Raw genomic sequence first — 13,681 nt, 5'->3', positions numbered from 1 at the left:
ACATATGCATTTGAGGTGAATGGTTGTATTAAGACGATCCGTCAGATGGGGAGGAAAAAGGTCACGAGCGTGTGCTTCAATCGCGAAAGTTTCAATTTTGATCTTTTTGGGGGGAGGATCATATTGTAAGAGCGTAAGGTCGATTAGGTGCTACTCTAAAAATCTTCTCTTCTCACCAAGTATTTCAAATAAATGCATTCTTCCTGTTATAGATCAAAATTGCAGCTTGTATGAGTCCAATTGCGAAATTAAAACATGCCTCCGCTCCTCTCGTTCAGCTGTACCAATTCGCTGACCTAGTTACGGTAAATATCTTGGACATATTTACGATTTCACTGAAAATACTAGCGCAAAATAATGGAATTTTTTTCAGGTTCTGACCGTCTTAACCGGCACAAAAGGGTATTTCCCGTCCAGTGGCGCTCTGTTTACTTTATTAGCGGCCGTGACGTGCGGAAATGGTCTCACCGATCAACTTTGCTTCATCCTGATGGGCATTATTAGTGGCATTGACTCGGGTCGCTTAAACCGGGTAAGTAAATTAATTGGTCTATTTAACAACCGGTAATTTACAGAAGAGCAAATGCGAAAGATTAACCAAAGTGCCCCGGAAGTTTGAATGGCAACGTTCAGAGTCAAGTGATCATTTTCGAAGCTGTAGTTTTCGCTAACTACTTCGGGGTTGAAAACGACATATTTCTGTCGAAACAGAGATATAGATATGGATTATCGGAAGTTGTTCTATTTCAAGCAGCGAGTGTGTTACAAATCGTAAATACCTATCGTTATAATATTGAAACGCTTCATATCTTGTACAATAAAGGCGAAACCGGTATCTGTATATTTAATTATAATAGACCAACACGTGATTTGACACCAGTTCGTTCTTCATGCTCAAAAACGCTTCATCGCATTATTCGGTACAATTCCACTCTTCCGTTTTGGTCAACAGTTTGTGTAAAGGTCACAGCTTCATACTGATATTTTGAATACATTTCCAATATTAATTTACGAAACCCCAGAAATGAGCGTAATTGCGTAACGTCAGTTGGTATAGGCGCCTTTTTAATGGAATCAATCTTCTTGTTTGTTGGGTGTTATCCTTTAGAGTCTATAATGTGTCCTAAACATTACAGAGTGTTGACAATGAATCGGCACTTTTCTTTAAGTGCTCTCAAAACATAGTCTTTTAATCGTTGAAGTACTTTATCCAAATTTTCCAAATGTTCTTCGTCGGCTTTACTAGTATCCAGGATATGATCTGGGAAATTACAGGTACCATCTAATCCAGTTAAAACTTGTTCAAGTATACTTTCTGGAATATTGCAGGTGAATAGGCCACTCCATATGCCTGTTGACTTTGTACAGTTCTTTTGCTGTATTTATTGTTAACAGTTTGCTGGTTTCGTCATAAACTGCAATTTGCATAAAAGCTTCACTGAGATCTATTTTAGAGTAGCGTTGGCAGGGCTCCCACCAAAATCTGAAGAAAAAAAATCGGGGTTCGAATTCGCGGTTGGGAAATCCGTAAAAAGAGCAGACGCCTCCTGTATGTGACGTCCCTTGACAATGTCGGGGTTCCGGGGGTCCTGTCAAGTCTCCAGCAGGTTGCTTGTCCAAGAAACTTGTATTACTTATACCAAAGATTTTTTAGCAACAGAATTGCTTCGGTTGATGTAGGCGGTAGTGTTCTTAGTAAGTGGCTCACCAAAGGGTGTCTGCAGGGTTCTTGTAATTTAGTGATGGATGGCGCTCTAAGCCGGGTTTACCCTACTGCGAGTGCTATTTAGGCCTTTGCGGATGACCTACAGGTGACGGTCTGGAGTTCTTCGAGGCGTGGCCTTGAGGTCCTCAGTAACGAAGTTCTGGATACTCTCAATCAGTAGAGCACAATTTATAAGTTGAAACTTTGTGCAAAGAAGACCGTTGCAATCACCTTTGCAAAAACAAAGGCGATGAATCGGCTTCCAATTTTCTCTCTTAACAATAAGAGAATCGTTCATGTCAAAACCGTTAAGGTTTTGGGCGTTATCTTGGACCAAACTTTGTACTTCTTGCCTCACTTGGAGGAGGTTAGGAATAAGGTTACTCGTCTCGTTCAGTCCATTGCCTGCTTTGCAAAGGTTGAGTGGGGCCTGGATTAAAGAGCGTTGAGGGTGGTATACAAAGGTTGTATTGAGCATATTGTCACCTACGATGCTGGCGCATGGTGGCGCGAGACAGATAATTCTTTAATGATTTGAAAGCTCAGGTCAATCCAACGAATTGCAGCTCTTAGAGTTTGCTGAGCTTATCGTACAATTTCTACCGATGCGTTATTGGTAATTGCCAACTTAACCCCGATAGAATACATTGTAAGTGAGAAGCAACCATCTTTCGGTCCTTTTACCAACAGATGGGCGCTAAACACTGCGAATACAATGTTGTAAGTGGAAATTTTCTTTACCCTGGTGCCCCTTGGGTAAGGCATCCAGTCTCTCGTGTAGAGATTTCTCGTGGAGTCGGATGCGTTGGTCAAGGGCACATTAGCGAATCAAATTATTCATTCTATAAAACCGGATAATGGTAGTATTAAATTTTTTTGAGGGGCATTAAAAATAGGTATTGGCAGAGTTGTTGGAGCGACAGCACTAAAGGCATTGTTACTAGGAATTTTATTCCTGAGGTGGGCGACAATGGAATCAACGCAAGCTCTCAGTGGGCACGGCAAGTTCCCTAACTACTTGCATAGTTTAGGACATGTGCTCAGTCCTGCATGTGTTTGTGGGTCTGACACAGGCAATTCTGAGCACTATTTAGTTAATTGTCCATTAACACTCAATCTGGTTCCTAGAGGCAACTTTGGAGATATGAATCTTGCAGACACGATGATTGTATTTGAGAAAATCATGCGGTTTTTATTCAGTATGCAACTTCGGGGACTTTTGTCCAGGTTGATTGCTGATTTTTTAATGTTTTTTTATTTATACACCGCCGTTTTAATCCTTTTAATTTTTTGCCCCTTTTACAGGGATTTATAAATGTTTCTTAATTGTGGTTTTAACTTTTTATTTAATTAAAAAGAAAAAGTGGGATGAGTGATGATAAACTATACGCGAAAAGATACAAATTAATTTGTATAATTAGTGGTACCCCATTAGTGCCTAGCGGAACTGGGGTATAGAAATACAATAATCTGATGTATGTGTCGTCGACCAGAGGAATATTTCAGCGGGATATTTTATTTTTCATATATTAACACAGTGTTAAATAAGAATGAAAACAGAAAACTGAAGTATCAAAATTGACGTACAGTCATGTTCTTTATTATGAACTTGTTTTAAACTAAAAGTAAAATAGTTATGTTAATCCGATTTAAAACGGGAACTTCTTAAACATATCACTTAAAATGTAGGAATTTAAGAAATCAAGGAACTTTATGTGGTGAGTTTTTTCATTTTTTTGGGTTCTTTTTCGGAAAATATCACGTTCTTTTTGGGTTTTTTTTCTGAGTGGCGAGTTATTAATTATGTTATTACGGACTACTTGGTTTTTATTTGTCAAAAGAATAGCAAAATTTTTATATTAAATTTTCAACAAGGAATAATTGTTATTCAAAGTCAATAATCAATCGTTACTTCAGATTGTCGGAAAACATTCGTTACAAAATATTCTTCATTACTTTGCGAAGTCGTATTCAAATTTCATTGTAGGATTCCAGGGTTCTTGCCAAGAATAATCATGCGTATCCGATACAGGGCGTTTAGGGGCGTAGGGTGATCGTCCAAGCCTCCGTGAGTTCTCAATTGGGAAAAAAATGTTGTCAAGGGAGTCTTGATTAAGGTAAATAAGTTGTTCAGTATGCGTAGTGGACGTCAAACCATAAACTTTGAAGATATTTAGAAGTACCTATTACTCCTTTTTCGAACATTTGCAAGCAGTTCTGAGATTTACTGATGCATCTCAGATTGCATTAGTTGAATAATATTAGTCAACATTTCATTTTGCTCACCTAAATCAACTCCAACACTGCTTTTTCAACCATCATTTTTTCTATATCTACTTAATATATCGAACCATTTGTTAACGGTATCAATGAAATTAATCAGCAGTTTCTGGAAGTTTCGTCATTTCCTTTTTACATTCTCCTAACAGCGGTGGAAACAGTATGCGACATTATCTCTGCGGCTAACCACACATTTTGACGCTCAGTTCTAAAGCAGTCTAGATGTAATTTAGTTTAATATCTCCATTTTCATTCTTTAACAATTTAAGAATTTTATCTTTCTTAACTTCCACATTGTTTATGTGAAACCCGTAATTCCAAAACCAATTCCAAATTACTTTTAACAAATGTGGCGCGTCAGCGAAACCATAGATTTGTTCATCGGGAACGGCTGTACTACAAAAAAGGGTTCTAGATGTTGTGACCCCCAGCTCTCCCCAAAGTGCTATGGTTGAACCACCCATATCACTCACGCATGCTTTGACAATATACCCTGCATCTCGTAGCTTTGTTATAGCTGTGTTTAAGATTTGTTTTGTAATTTTTTTATCAAAACCTGGGAAAACAGCCCTCTGGTCATTATTCCTTGTAATTGAGAATGTTTTCCAATAATTTAGTCTTGTTTCTGATCATATTCGTATAAGGAGCGAACTTTAACTTCATCGAAATTTAAAACAACATTTTTTTATAATTCTGGTAGATCATATCCAATATTTAGCATTATTTTAAAAACCATCTAAGAAGCCTTGTCTAACCTCCATTTTAGCCGCATATAACTGCAGCGTCGATAAATGTGGAAGTGGAAGATTACACTTTCCTTTCAGATTAATATACACTCTCTTACTGAAGTATCTAATTCCCTAGTAACATTTTAATTTATCTTGTTGAAAATAAATTATAAAGAATTTGATTACTTTTTCCGTGTAAATAATTAGATTTTTCTTTTCATTATTCAGCCGTTTTCATTCTTTGTTCACTTTGTTAACAATCGGGGAAGATAAAGGGAAAAACCGGGAAGAAAAATTTTCTAATACACAAAACAACAGAAAACAAATTACGCCTAATCAATCAAAAAGACCGGTTTTTCCGTAAGTGACGATTTTATTGGTGTGGCTGGTACAGTGTGTCAGAATTTATAGCCCGGTGTACCTAGTAACAGAGACCATACCACCGGAGGCCAATCATCATAGTGCCCTACGCCAGCGTCCACCTAGCCCGGATAGGGCACAAATCCAGCATGGGTAGCAGTACCCTACTACTGATGGTCGCACCTTTGACGCAAGCCACTCAACCCAGCAGAAGGTGCAGCAATGGGTGAACCAATCCCCACGTCGCACACAGCAGTGGGATTAAGAGTGGATGCTGTAGCAACTTCAGCCGACACCCTACCTATGAAGGTAAAGAGTCAAACCCTTTGGAGAGAGCTCCTAAAGGGGAACGACGAGCACACAGCAGCCCGAGTAACCCGGCACAGCTGGCACCGGAGATCCCGGTGTGACTCCAGAAGGCCGGGAAACAGGACCACCGTGCCCTCATACGGAGGCCCGCCGCCCCTCAGCAGGCTACCCAATCCGCCGATTCGGTCAGTTTGCACGGACCCTCTCCGTTAGCCTGAGCCGAAGCTCAGTATCCAGCCCAAACCTGACCGAATTCGGAGGTGGAGATAGGACCATTTGATCAGAGCTAACATCTCCCAGTGCGCCAATGCCCTTATGGGTTACAAGACATTTAGGGCCGGTGTGGCTGGTACAACGAAGACCCATAACTACAAACCAGTCTATGAACTTAACTCACCAAGGAGGGGAGAGGAAAAACACGCAGTCTCGGAAAACTAGTGCCAATTACAACAAACGTTTTGTAGGTGGAAAGGCTCTATTATTTGTTGTAAAACCTTTTGGGATAGAGTGGAAACCTAGCGCTGGCGAGGCCCTGTGCTGCAGCACACTTAGCACATATGTAAATCCGGCACTGCCAATCACTTAAATTTATGGAACTGATAAAGTTTTCTTTTGCAAGACGTTCCAGTTCTTGTTCAACCAGAGGGCGAAGAGCGTACGCAACATTACGAGCTATGTGAAACTTAAGAAGTTCTCCATCGCGAAGGTTAAGGTGTGCTTCGGAATTATTCATTTTCCCAATGAAGAATCAAAAACTTTCTTGTGTTTTTCCAATATTTCTTTGAACTTATCAGGCTGATCGTTAATTTTGTTTAAGTTCGATTCGGAACTTTAAAATGAGCGCCAGCTTTTCCAATCCAAAATAATTTTTCTTAACCAGATTCTATCAAACAGTGGAATGCCGTTTCCTTCTAAGACATAAAGCCATTTTTTTATTTCTTGATATCCATAACGAACGGTAGCCGGAAGAGCCCCTAATAGTTGAACTATTTCTTTTTTATAAGTTGAAAGCTTTTTCTCAGTTAAAGAAATATTGCTGAAAGTTTCATTGTATAATTTCTTAGGTATTACTGATACGGATGCTCCAGTATCAAGTTCCATCAAAACTTGTAGTTCTATAAAAATGGGTACATCGACGTCATGACCTTGAGAATTTTCCGTATTCATAGTAAATATGTTTTCTCTGAAGTTAGCATAATCCTTCATTTTTGGAACGAGAATAACCTGCAGACATGTTCTTTTCCTCGCTAAGAGAATGAACAGTTTTTCTTATTCTTATTTTCATCTGGCTTTGAATTGTGCGTACGGTTAGAATTCTGTTTGCACATATTTTTATTGTGGCCATGTGGTCTACATTGATTACACTGAGCATGTTTGAATCGGCAAGAGCCTTCAAAATGGTTTGCTCTTGCGCCTCGAAAACAAGGTGCGTTTCCAAACTTTCCTCCACGGGCGAAAATTGTCCGAGCACGACTTTTGAGCAAAGGTGTTGAAAGTAGGACGAGAGGGAAAAGAGCGTCAAGCAAAGCAAACGGCGTGCACGGTGCTGGGTGTAGCCGAGGCCGAACCGCAGAGCTCGGCAGAATTTTAGCGGTGGTTTCCAAGAGAGATAGCGGTGTCAAACGATAAAGCGCTCTCCGACAGTAGTCGCTTTGAAATAGAACATCATCTAGATTTGCCCCAAAATTACACCGCACCGATAGGCGTTTAAGTTTCGCAACAAAAGCATGCACCTCTTGCCCGTCCTGTTGACGGCAAGTGTTGAAGCGAAAGCGTTCGTCTAAAATCAAAGGCTTAGGCGATAAATGATTCTCGAGGATCATCTTAAGGTAATCACCAAAACTTGTTGAGGTTAACGGTAATAGTTAGTGTAGGGAGCTGTTGGCTCGAACGCGTGCCCTGTAGGGCTTGCCACCACCCTCCTACGCATTGTAACCCGGCCACCTGAATTAATGGCTTCAAAAGTCGCATGATGACTTAGGCCTAAGGTGGTGCCTTGGGAATTAGCCTAGCTGATTATTATTCTTGCTTGGCCACTGTTACGTAGTTTGCGATAAAATAAAGGTCGACCCGCTCCATGTTTGTAGGCCCGTCGCACGAGGAAGCATCGAAGGGCTCGATTGAAACAAAGAACGTCTAAACGGTGGGTGGAGTCGCCATATAATTCAAAGCGTCGCCGAAGGATCGTAAAAATAATCCGTCGCCAAGTTTTGTTGTATTTGTTTACGTTAATCTAATTACTCTTGAGCCCGAGTTTAACAGTTACTAATTGAATCCAATGATAGTCAAACAGTATGCCATAAACTAATGATTTAATCAGGCTATTTACATTTACTAAAGGCAATGTTACTGCTCATTAACAAGACAAGGTGAAAATGAGATCTGATCATCTGAATGCTCTAGTGGGGTCACGGGCGAGGGGTCCGCCACTTAGAGAAAAAAGCGTACAAGATTCGGAATCAAGGAATCTCCGAGTTGATTCTCGTTGATTCCAAAAATCCGTTGATTCTGCCTGATTTCCAGATTCTGCTAAGATTCCAAATAATCAAAAATTTACTTAAATTCCGTATTTCCTAATTGATCTCTCATTGATTCTGATTAAAGGTTATTTCTTTGTTTATATTTAAAGGGAACAGGAAATGCAAAACTATAATTTTCAAGGGATCCGCAACCTACGTTGCGGCATTTTAAATTATCAGTCTGATTATGATGTTTTGTATCCCTCCACCAGCATCAGCATTCACTAACGTCGTAAGTATTCACACTACACCTAACTTTTACGGTTTTAATGCAAATTAGGTTGCGCATCCCTTTAAAATGATACTACGTAAAAAAAACGTGGGGTCAAACTTCACCCCTCTCGGAAGACATACGCACCCCCCACCATCCACCATCCACACTAGCCTTGGAAGGCTAACGCCCCATCCCCGCACCGACCTCGTTATGGATTTGTAAACTACGTAGCAAACAAAAGAAAAATATATATGGATGATTAAGCAAAGATTCTGTGGTGCGATCGAGCGGGCGCGATTCTGATTCATATCCACTATGATTAACCGAAAAAGATTCCATCACTAGAGTGTGATACTGGTATGATTCGAATTTGGTACCCTGTAAGAATCCATGATTCGGTTATGATTCCAGATCCGAAGATGATTCTTTGATTCCGGAAACATTTAAGATTCCCGCCCAGATTCTTGTGATTTGGAATAGGGGAATCAGGGCCTGTACACGATCCCTTGAAGTAGTGGAACCCTCGGTCAAGGGTGTAAAAACACGGGTGATAAGAAATTGGGGTGCTGGCGCCATCTAGAGATTATAATCAGAACATAACAAGTTGATACTTAAATTAACGGTTAAACCACATTTCGTATTTTTGACCGTTAAATTAAAGTCGAAAATACAATTCGTTTTCTTTGGTAATACAACAATAAATACAAATGTAATTGCATCAAACTTTGCCATTATACCGTTGATTAGCTAGTATCTGTAACATACTTTTTTATAAATACTTATAACTGTTTAACTATTAATAATTAATCATACAATATTTTCTATTTAAATCTTAATTATCTTTCATTTACGTATGATACACTCCGTCCCAGCTAGACTAGCGCCCTAGGGATGTTTTTAGTTTACCTCAATTAAAATAAGTTTGTCGGTAATTGTAGACGCTAACACGCCATTCAAATCTTGTGAACAAGTCCTGCTCTGGACTCTTAATGTGAAAGTTGGAGTAGCTGATTGCTAGTATTTCGCAACTACTATAATTAATCTGGTGGTGTAAAACAAACATTCTGGTTGCCAATCGAAATATTGTCTTGCGTGCAGGGCCGTATTTCCGCCAAGGCTCACTGGAGGGTCCCTTCCAAGGATGGGCCCCTCCAGTGACCTTAAGTACCGTTAACGAAGGCACGAACCTATAATATCAATCATAATTAAAATTTAAAAAATGCTATGTTGAACTGCGTTGAAAAATTTGTTTTACAATTATCAAAATTTTATTATTTTTCTAAAAAGGGGCCCAGACTAATTATCTGCCTAGGGGCCCAGGATCTCAAAGTCTGGCACTGCTTGTGTGAAGTTAGAAGAATTTTTATATTTACGAAAACCTACAGGTTACGCAGTAATCTTATCACTAGAGAGTGGATAATTGAAATCGTAATTTATTACAAGAGTTAGGTCGTTCTTTAATATGATACTCAAAGATTGAAAGTAATAGATCTGCTTTAGCAGTTTTGATTTTAGGAGTTGATTGTATTTAATTTTGTGGGATAACGTTATAATATAATGTAATGTTATTTTACCGTATAATCCACATTTGACGGTCCGTAAAGCAGCGTTCAGACTAGGTGAAAATATTACGTTTGCGTCGATCGTGTCGGTTCTTTCGATTTCTTACACCGTTCAGACTTCTCAACAGATACATTAAATTTTCGCGCGTGTCGTTTATATTTTTGCATTTCCTTGCGCTCAAAAATCTCGTAGCAGACAAATAGCCTTATGCCTCATCAGCGCTGACTCTACGTAGTGGCGACCTTTAGAACCATCGAAATACTATAACCAATCAGACTTGGATAAAAAATTATTTAAATTTTTCCGCCGTTATTACTGAGCTCTGATTGGATGAACAATCACTTTTTATGTTAATCTCCATGCAAGGTTGGTTCCTTTCTGAACAGTCAAATGAACGAACCGACGCGACCAACATAACCGAAACAACACGACCGATGCTAACGTAATATTTTCACATAGTCTGAACGCTGCTTTAAATGTTTAGAAGTAATTCAGTCATTTTAAATGTTTCCTTGTCGTAAATTTGGTATTAATATAGCTATGAAAAATTACGGCTATTTCTTAGTGTACTCGTTTTCTTTACCTGTTCAACTAAACGTCTAGATACTCCCTAAATGGTCGTCCAAACATCTAGAGAGCTTTAAAGGTCGCCAAAACCAGCAAGAATGGGGCTATACACATCGCGGGTGGGCATCGACCGAGGGACTAACCACTCTTAGAAAATCTGTACACCGGATTACGCTTAGATTATCACTGCCAAAGGCAGGGACTTCAAAGATTACGCGTAATCCCATTAGTACAGTCAAAGGTACGGCTCTGTACACCGATTACGCGGAGTGATCAGCCCCACGGCATCGACCTCGGGTTTACCCCTTCGTGTTAACGGCTTTTTATATTATTTCCCATTGGGCATTGGTAACCTTATAATTTACGGAACCCTGTTTGTTTCAGACGAGACTTCCGGTTTATGTGTACCACTCAATCTCTGGAACATCTTCTTACACCATGGTCCATTACGCCCAGGTATTTTAAATTTTTCATTTTACAAAATATAATCTTCCTTCAAACTACTCCGTAACTACCCTTTAATGGGAGTATGAAGAAGGACATTAAATGGTGGATAGACGAATTCATTTGTTTGCCACTAGGAGCGCTTTAGGTTGTTTTAGAGTAAAGTGCGTAGGAGCCTCTATTTCTATCAGTTTTGGCAAAATTCCCATTTATGAGCCTCAGCCGCGGCGCTCCTTCTAGTTTAGTGGCTAAAATGATTCGTTCGAGCGGGGCACTTCATAATCTTCGGGCAGGGTTATTCAACCTTTATGTGGTAAGATTAAGACGCTACATGCTTATCCTACAATAAGTCAGACTTTATTCGCTTCACCTAGGTGAGAGAGGAGGATTTGTTCACAGTGCCCTCTATTGGCACAGTTAAACGGAAGTCTGTTAAAAATAAGTAACAAATTGTGGGGTCGTTAATTACGAAAATAATTTAGTAAACTTTACTTATTAAATAATATTTTCGGTAAATATGTATTTAAAATTGTAGCTTTCTTTGGTAAATAAGATTATCTAAGTTAATAAGTTGGTTCAATAACGATGAAAGATATGTTAGTAATTGATTCTCCTTAATTTGAATAACTCTGCTTGCAGGAGAAATGCCTGTAAAATTGTAAGTATATTTCGCCGAGTGTGAAATGGGGATTTGAAATTAAATTATAGCGTATATTTAGAAAATGACAATTTTTAAAATTATATCTTGAAATAATCAATTAATTAACTTTATTTCGTTTTCTTAAACTTTAGATTATCTCGTCTGATCGCTTTCAAATGTACGACCTTGGCTCGGAAAGGAATTTAGCGAAATACGGATCGGTACGAAAGGTTTCCGTAATTTGTAAAGTCGAGTGTAAAAAATGGGTATAGAAGGTAGAACATCTAGTGCAAAGATTGAAGACGGGTTAAGTAGCCCCTCGAAAACGTGTAGTGATACTTGTAAGAGCGTAGATTGTATCGAATAATACGCTTCACCCGTAGACGTTTGCCCTACTCGTTTCCAAGGGCTGTTCGCTATCGTTTAGGCAGCTCTCAAACGATGCATCGCAATAAAGTGTGTTACGTCACATATCACATTTCCGGAACCTCACTTACTAATTATTTGAAGGTTCACTAGAAATTTAATACTTGTTTTTCTCATTTATAATAGTAGGATTAATTTTAATTTGGAATATGTGGTAATGATTTTAAGGCTTATTAAAATTAGGGGGCCAGGCTCTTGGTTACTTTATTTAGACGGTGGAGGTTTATCGAATTGTTAGTCTTTCATCCGCGATGGTGGGGAAAGTCGGAAAACTAATTTTTTTGAGTTACGTAATTTTCCCTTTAAAGTGTTCTCGTTTCTTTCAGGAAGTACCACCGGAGTACGATGTAAGCAAAATAACGGCTCCTTTGGCCTTCTACAGTAGCAACGGTGATGCATTGGCCACGCAAAAAGACATTGACTTCTTGCGACAGAATTTGAACCCTGGCGTCCTGGTGGAAGATTTCATCGTTGAAATAGATAATTATCAGCACTTCGATTTTTTATTTGCTGTAGACGCCTTCAAATTCGTCTACAAATTCATTGTGCAACGTTTCCAAGATAATAGATGATATGTTTTTTGAGTCTACTTTATTAAATATTTATCCAAGAATGGTTTTAATTATATTAAGGGAGAATGACTATAGAGGGGGGATGGGGGGAACGTCACTGTAAAACGTCATCTTTGGGGAACCAGTGAGACACCGGGCATATTTGATTGTATCAGGCGGAAGCAGCTAACTCGTCGAGCATGAGGGGGACTGGGCGCCATCCAAATAGCATTAAAGATTTATGTCAAAAAAGTGCTCGATAAATATAAAATTTCTTTTAAGCGAAGAAGTAAAATTATTCTTGGTGAAAATTACCGGATTGAAAGGTATTGAGGATCTAATATAGCCCATGTCATCTTGAAAAATAGCCACCAAACTTAAGACGTTGATATCTCTAATAAGTCTTAGTTCAAGTAGTTGATTCAACACCAGCCAAGTTGATGCAACGGATCACTGTAGTGTTATACTCAATTAAGTGAACTGATGTTTATTAAACGCGATTCATGCTTATATACAAAAGGCTTAAAACATTTATGTATAATAAATAAAATAAACCATACCAGGTTAGATAAGCGACATATGGGTTTTTTATCGGGTAGAATTAAGTCTGCATCGCAATAGCTTCAACACTCACCCTCGATGAAAACATCTTTATTCATCGTCTTCTACTACTTGACGGCGTCGATACTTCTACGTCATACTTCTGCTTTTCGTGATACAGCGACACAGAACAAAAAATTTTTTGTAGAAGATCAAACGGTGTATGAAAGCGCTTTCATTAACCTTGAACGACCCTTAGAACTGGGCCAGCAACTGGTTCCTGGCAACTGGTGTATGAACGGGATTGAGTTCTTCGTCTTCCAAGGTTTTCACGGATCTGAATTCCACATCTGCGCAATCCGAAACTTCAGAATTCTGCTCGCCCAGGCTTAGAACTTCAACTGGAACAGGAACCCGGAAATGCATTAACCGAATACGTCAACGCGTTTCTCAAACTCAAACCAGAATCTTGGATTAACAACAGTAGTGCCTACCTGGATTTATAACTCTAGCGTTCCGCGTGCATTTCCTAAGTGTTTGTTACGGGTTCTGCCTTGTAGAAGGCTACGTGTTACGGGAGTTTCGGAAATTATCCGTTAACTTCACCGAAGCAGCGGTGCTGTCGCAAAAGTCATTTGCTTGTCAGCTTTTTTCCAAGTGATATATCCAGGTAGGCGCTACTATTGTTAATCTAAGCCGGAATCGAGCGGTCTACCCGCGGGAATAGTGACCGATGAAGAGATAAAGAAATACGTTGACGAATATTACGATAAGGAAGGAGTAAAACTTGACCCTACCATTATTTAAAAAACCCGGAGCTTTGTCTTAACAATTT

The 13,681-nt window shown here is 39.2% G+C and overlaps 1 protein-coding gene across 1 annotated transcript; it reads left to right on the top strand.

Annotated features, from left to right (window-relative positions):
• The first annotated feature begins 259 nt into the window (after nucleotides 1-259).
• LOC149921122 (gastric triacylglycerol lipase-like) lies at nucleotides 260-12,327 on the top strand. Its single transcript, XM_090163931.1, has 5 exons — nucleotides 260-305; nucleotides 374-532; nucleotides 10,630-10,701; nucleotides 11,482-11,550; nucleotides 12,082-12,327. The coding sequence occupies exons 2-5, from the start codon at nucleotides 491-493 to the stop codon at nucleotides 12,325-12,327; spliced, it is 429 nt and encodes a 142-aa protein (XP_090020057.1). The 5' UTR covers nucleotides 260-305; nucleotides 374-490.
• The last annotated feature ends 1,354 nt before the right edge of the window (nucleotides 12,328-13,681 follow it).

This window comes from Leiobunum rupestre, chromosome 11 (assembly GCF_980474605.1).
Source record: "Leiobunum rupestre chromosome 11, qqLeiRupe1.1.hap1, whole genome shotgun sequence".
NCBI classification, from domain to species: Eukaryota; Metazoa; Arthropoda; class Arachnida; order Opiliones; family Sclerosomatidae; genus Leiobunum; species Leiobunum rupestre.
Note: the sequence above shows the minus strand (reverse complement) of the source record. Positions and strands in the feature narration are given on the sequence as shown.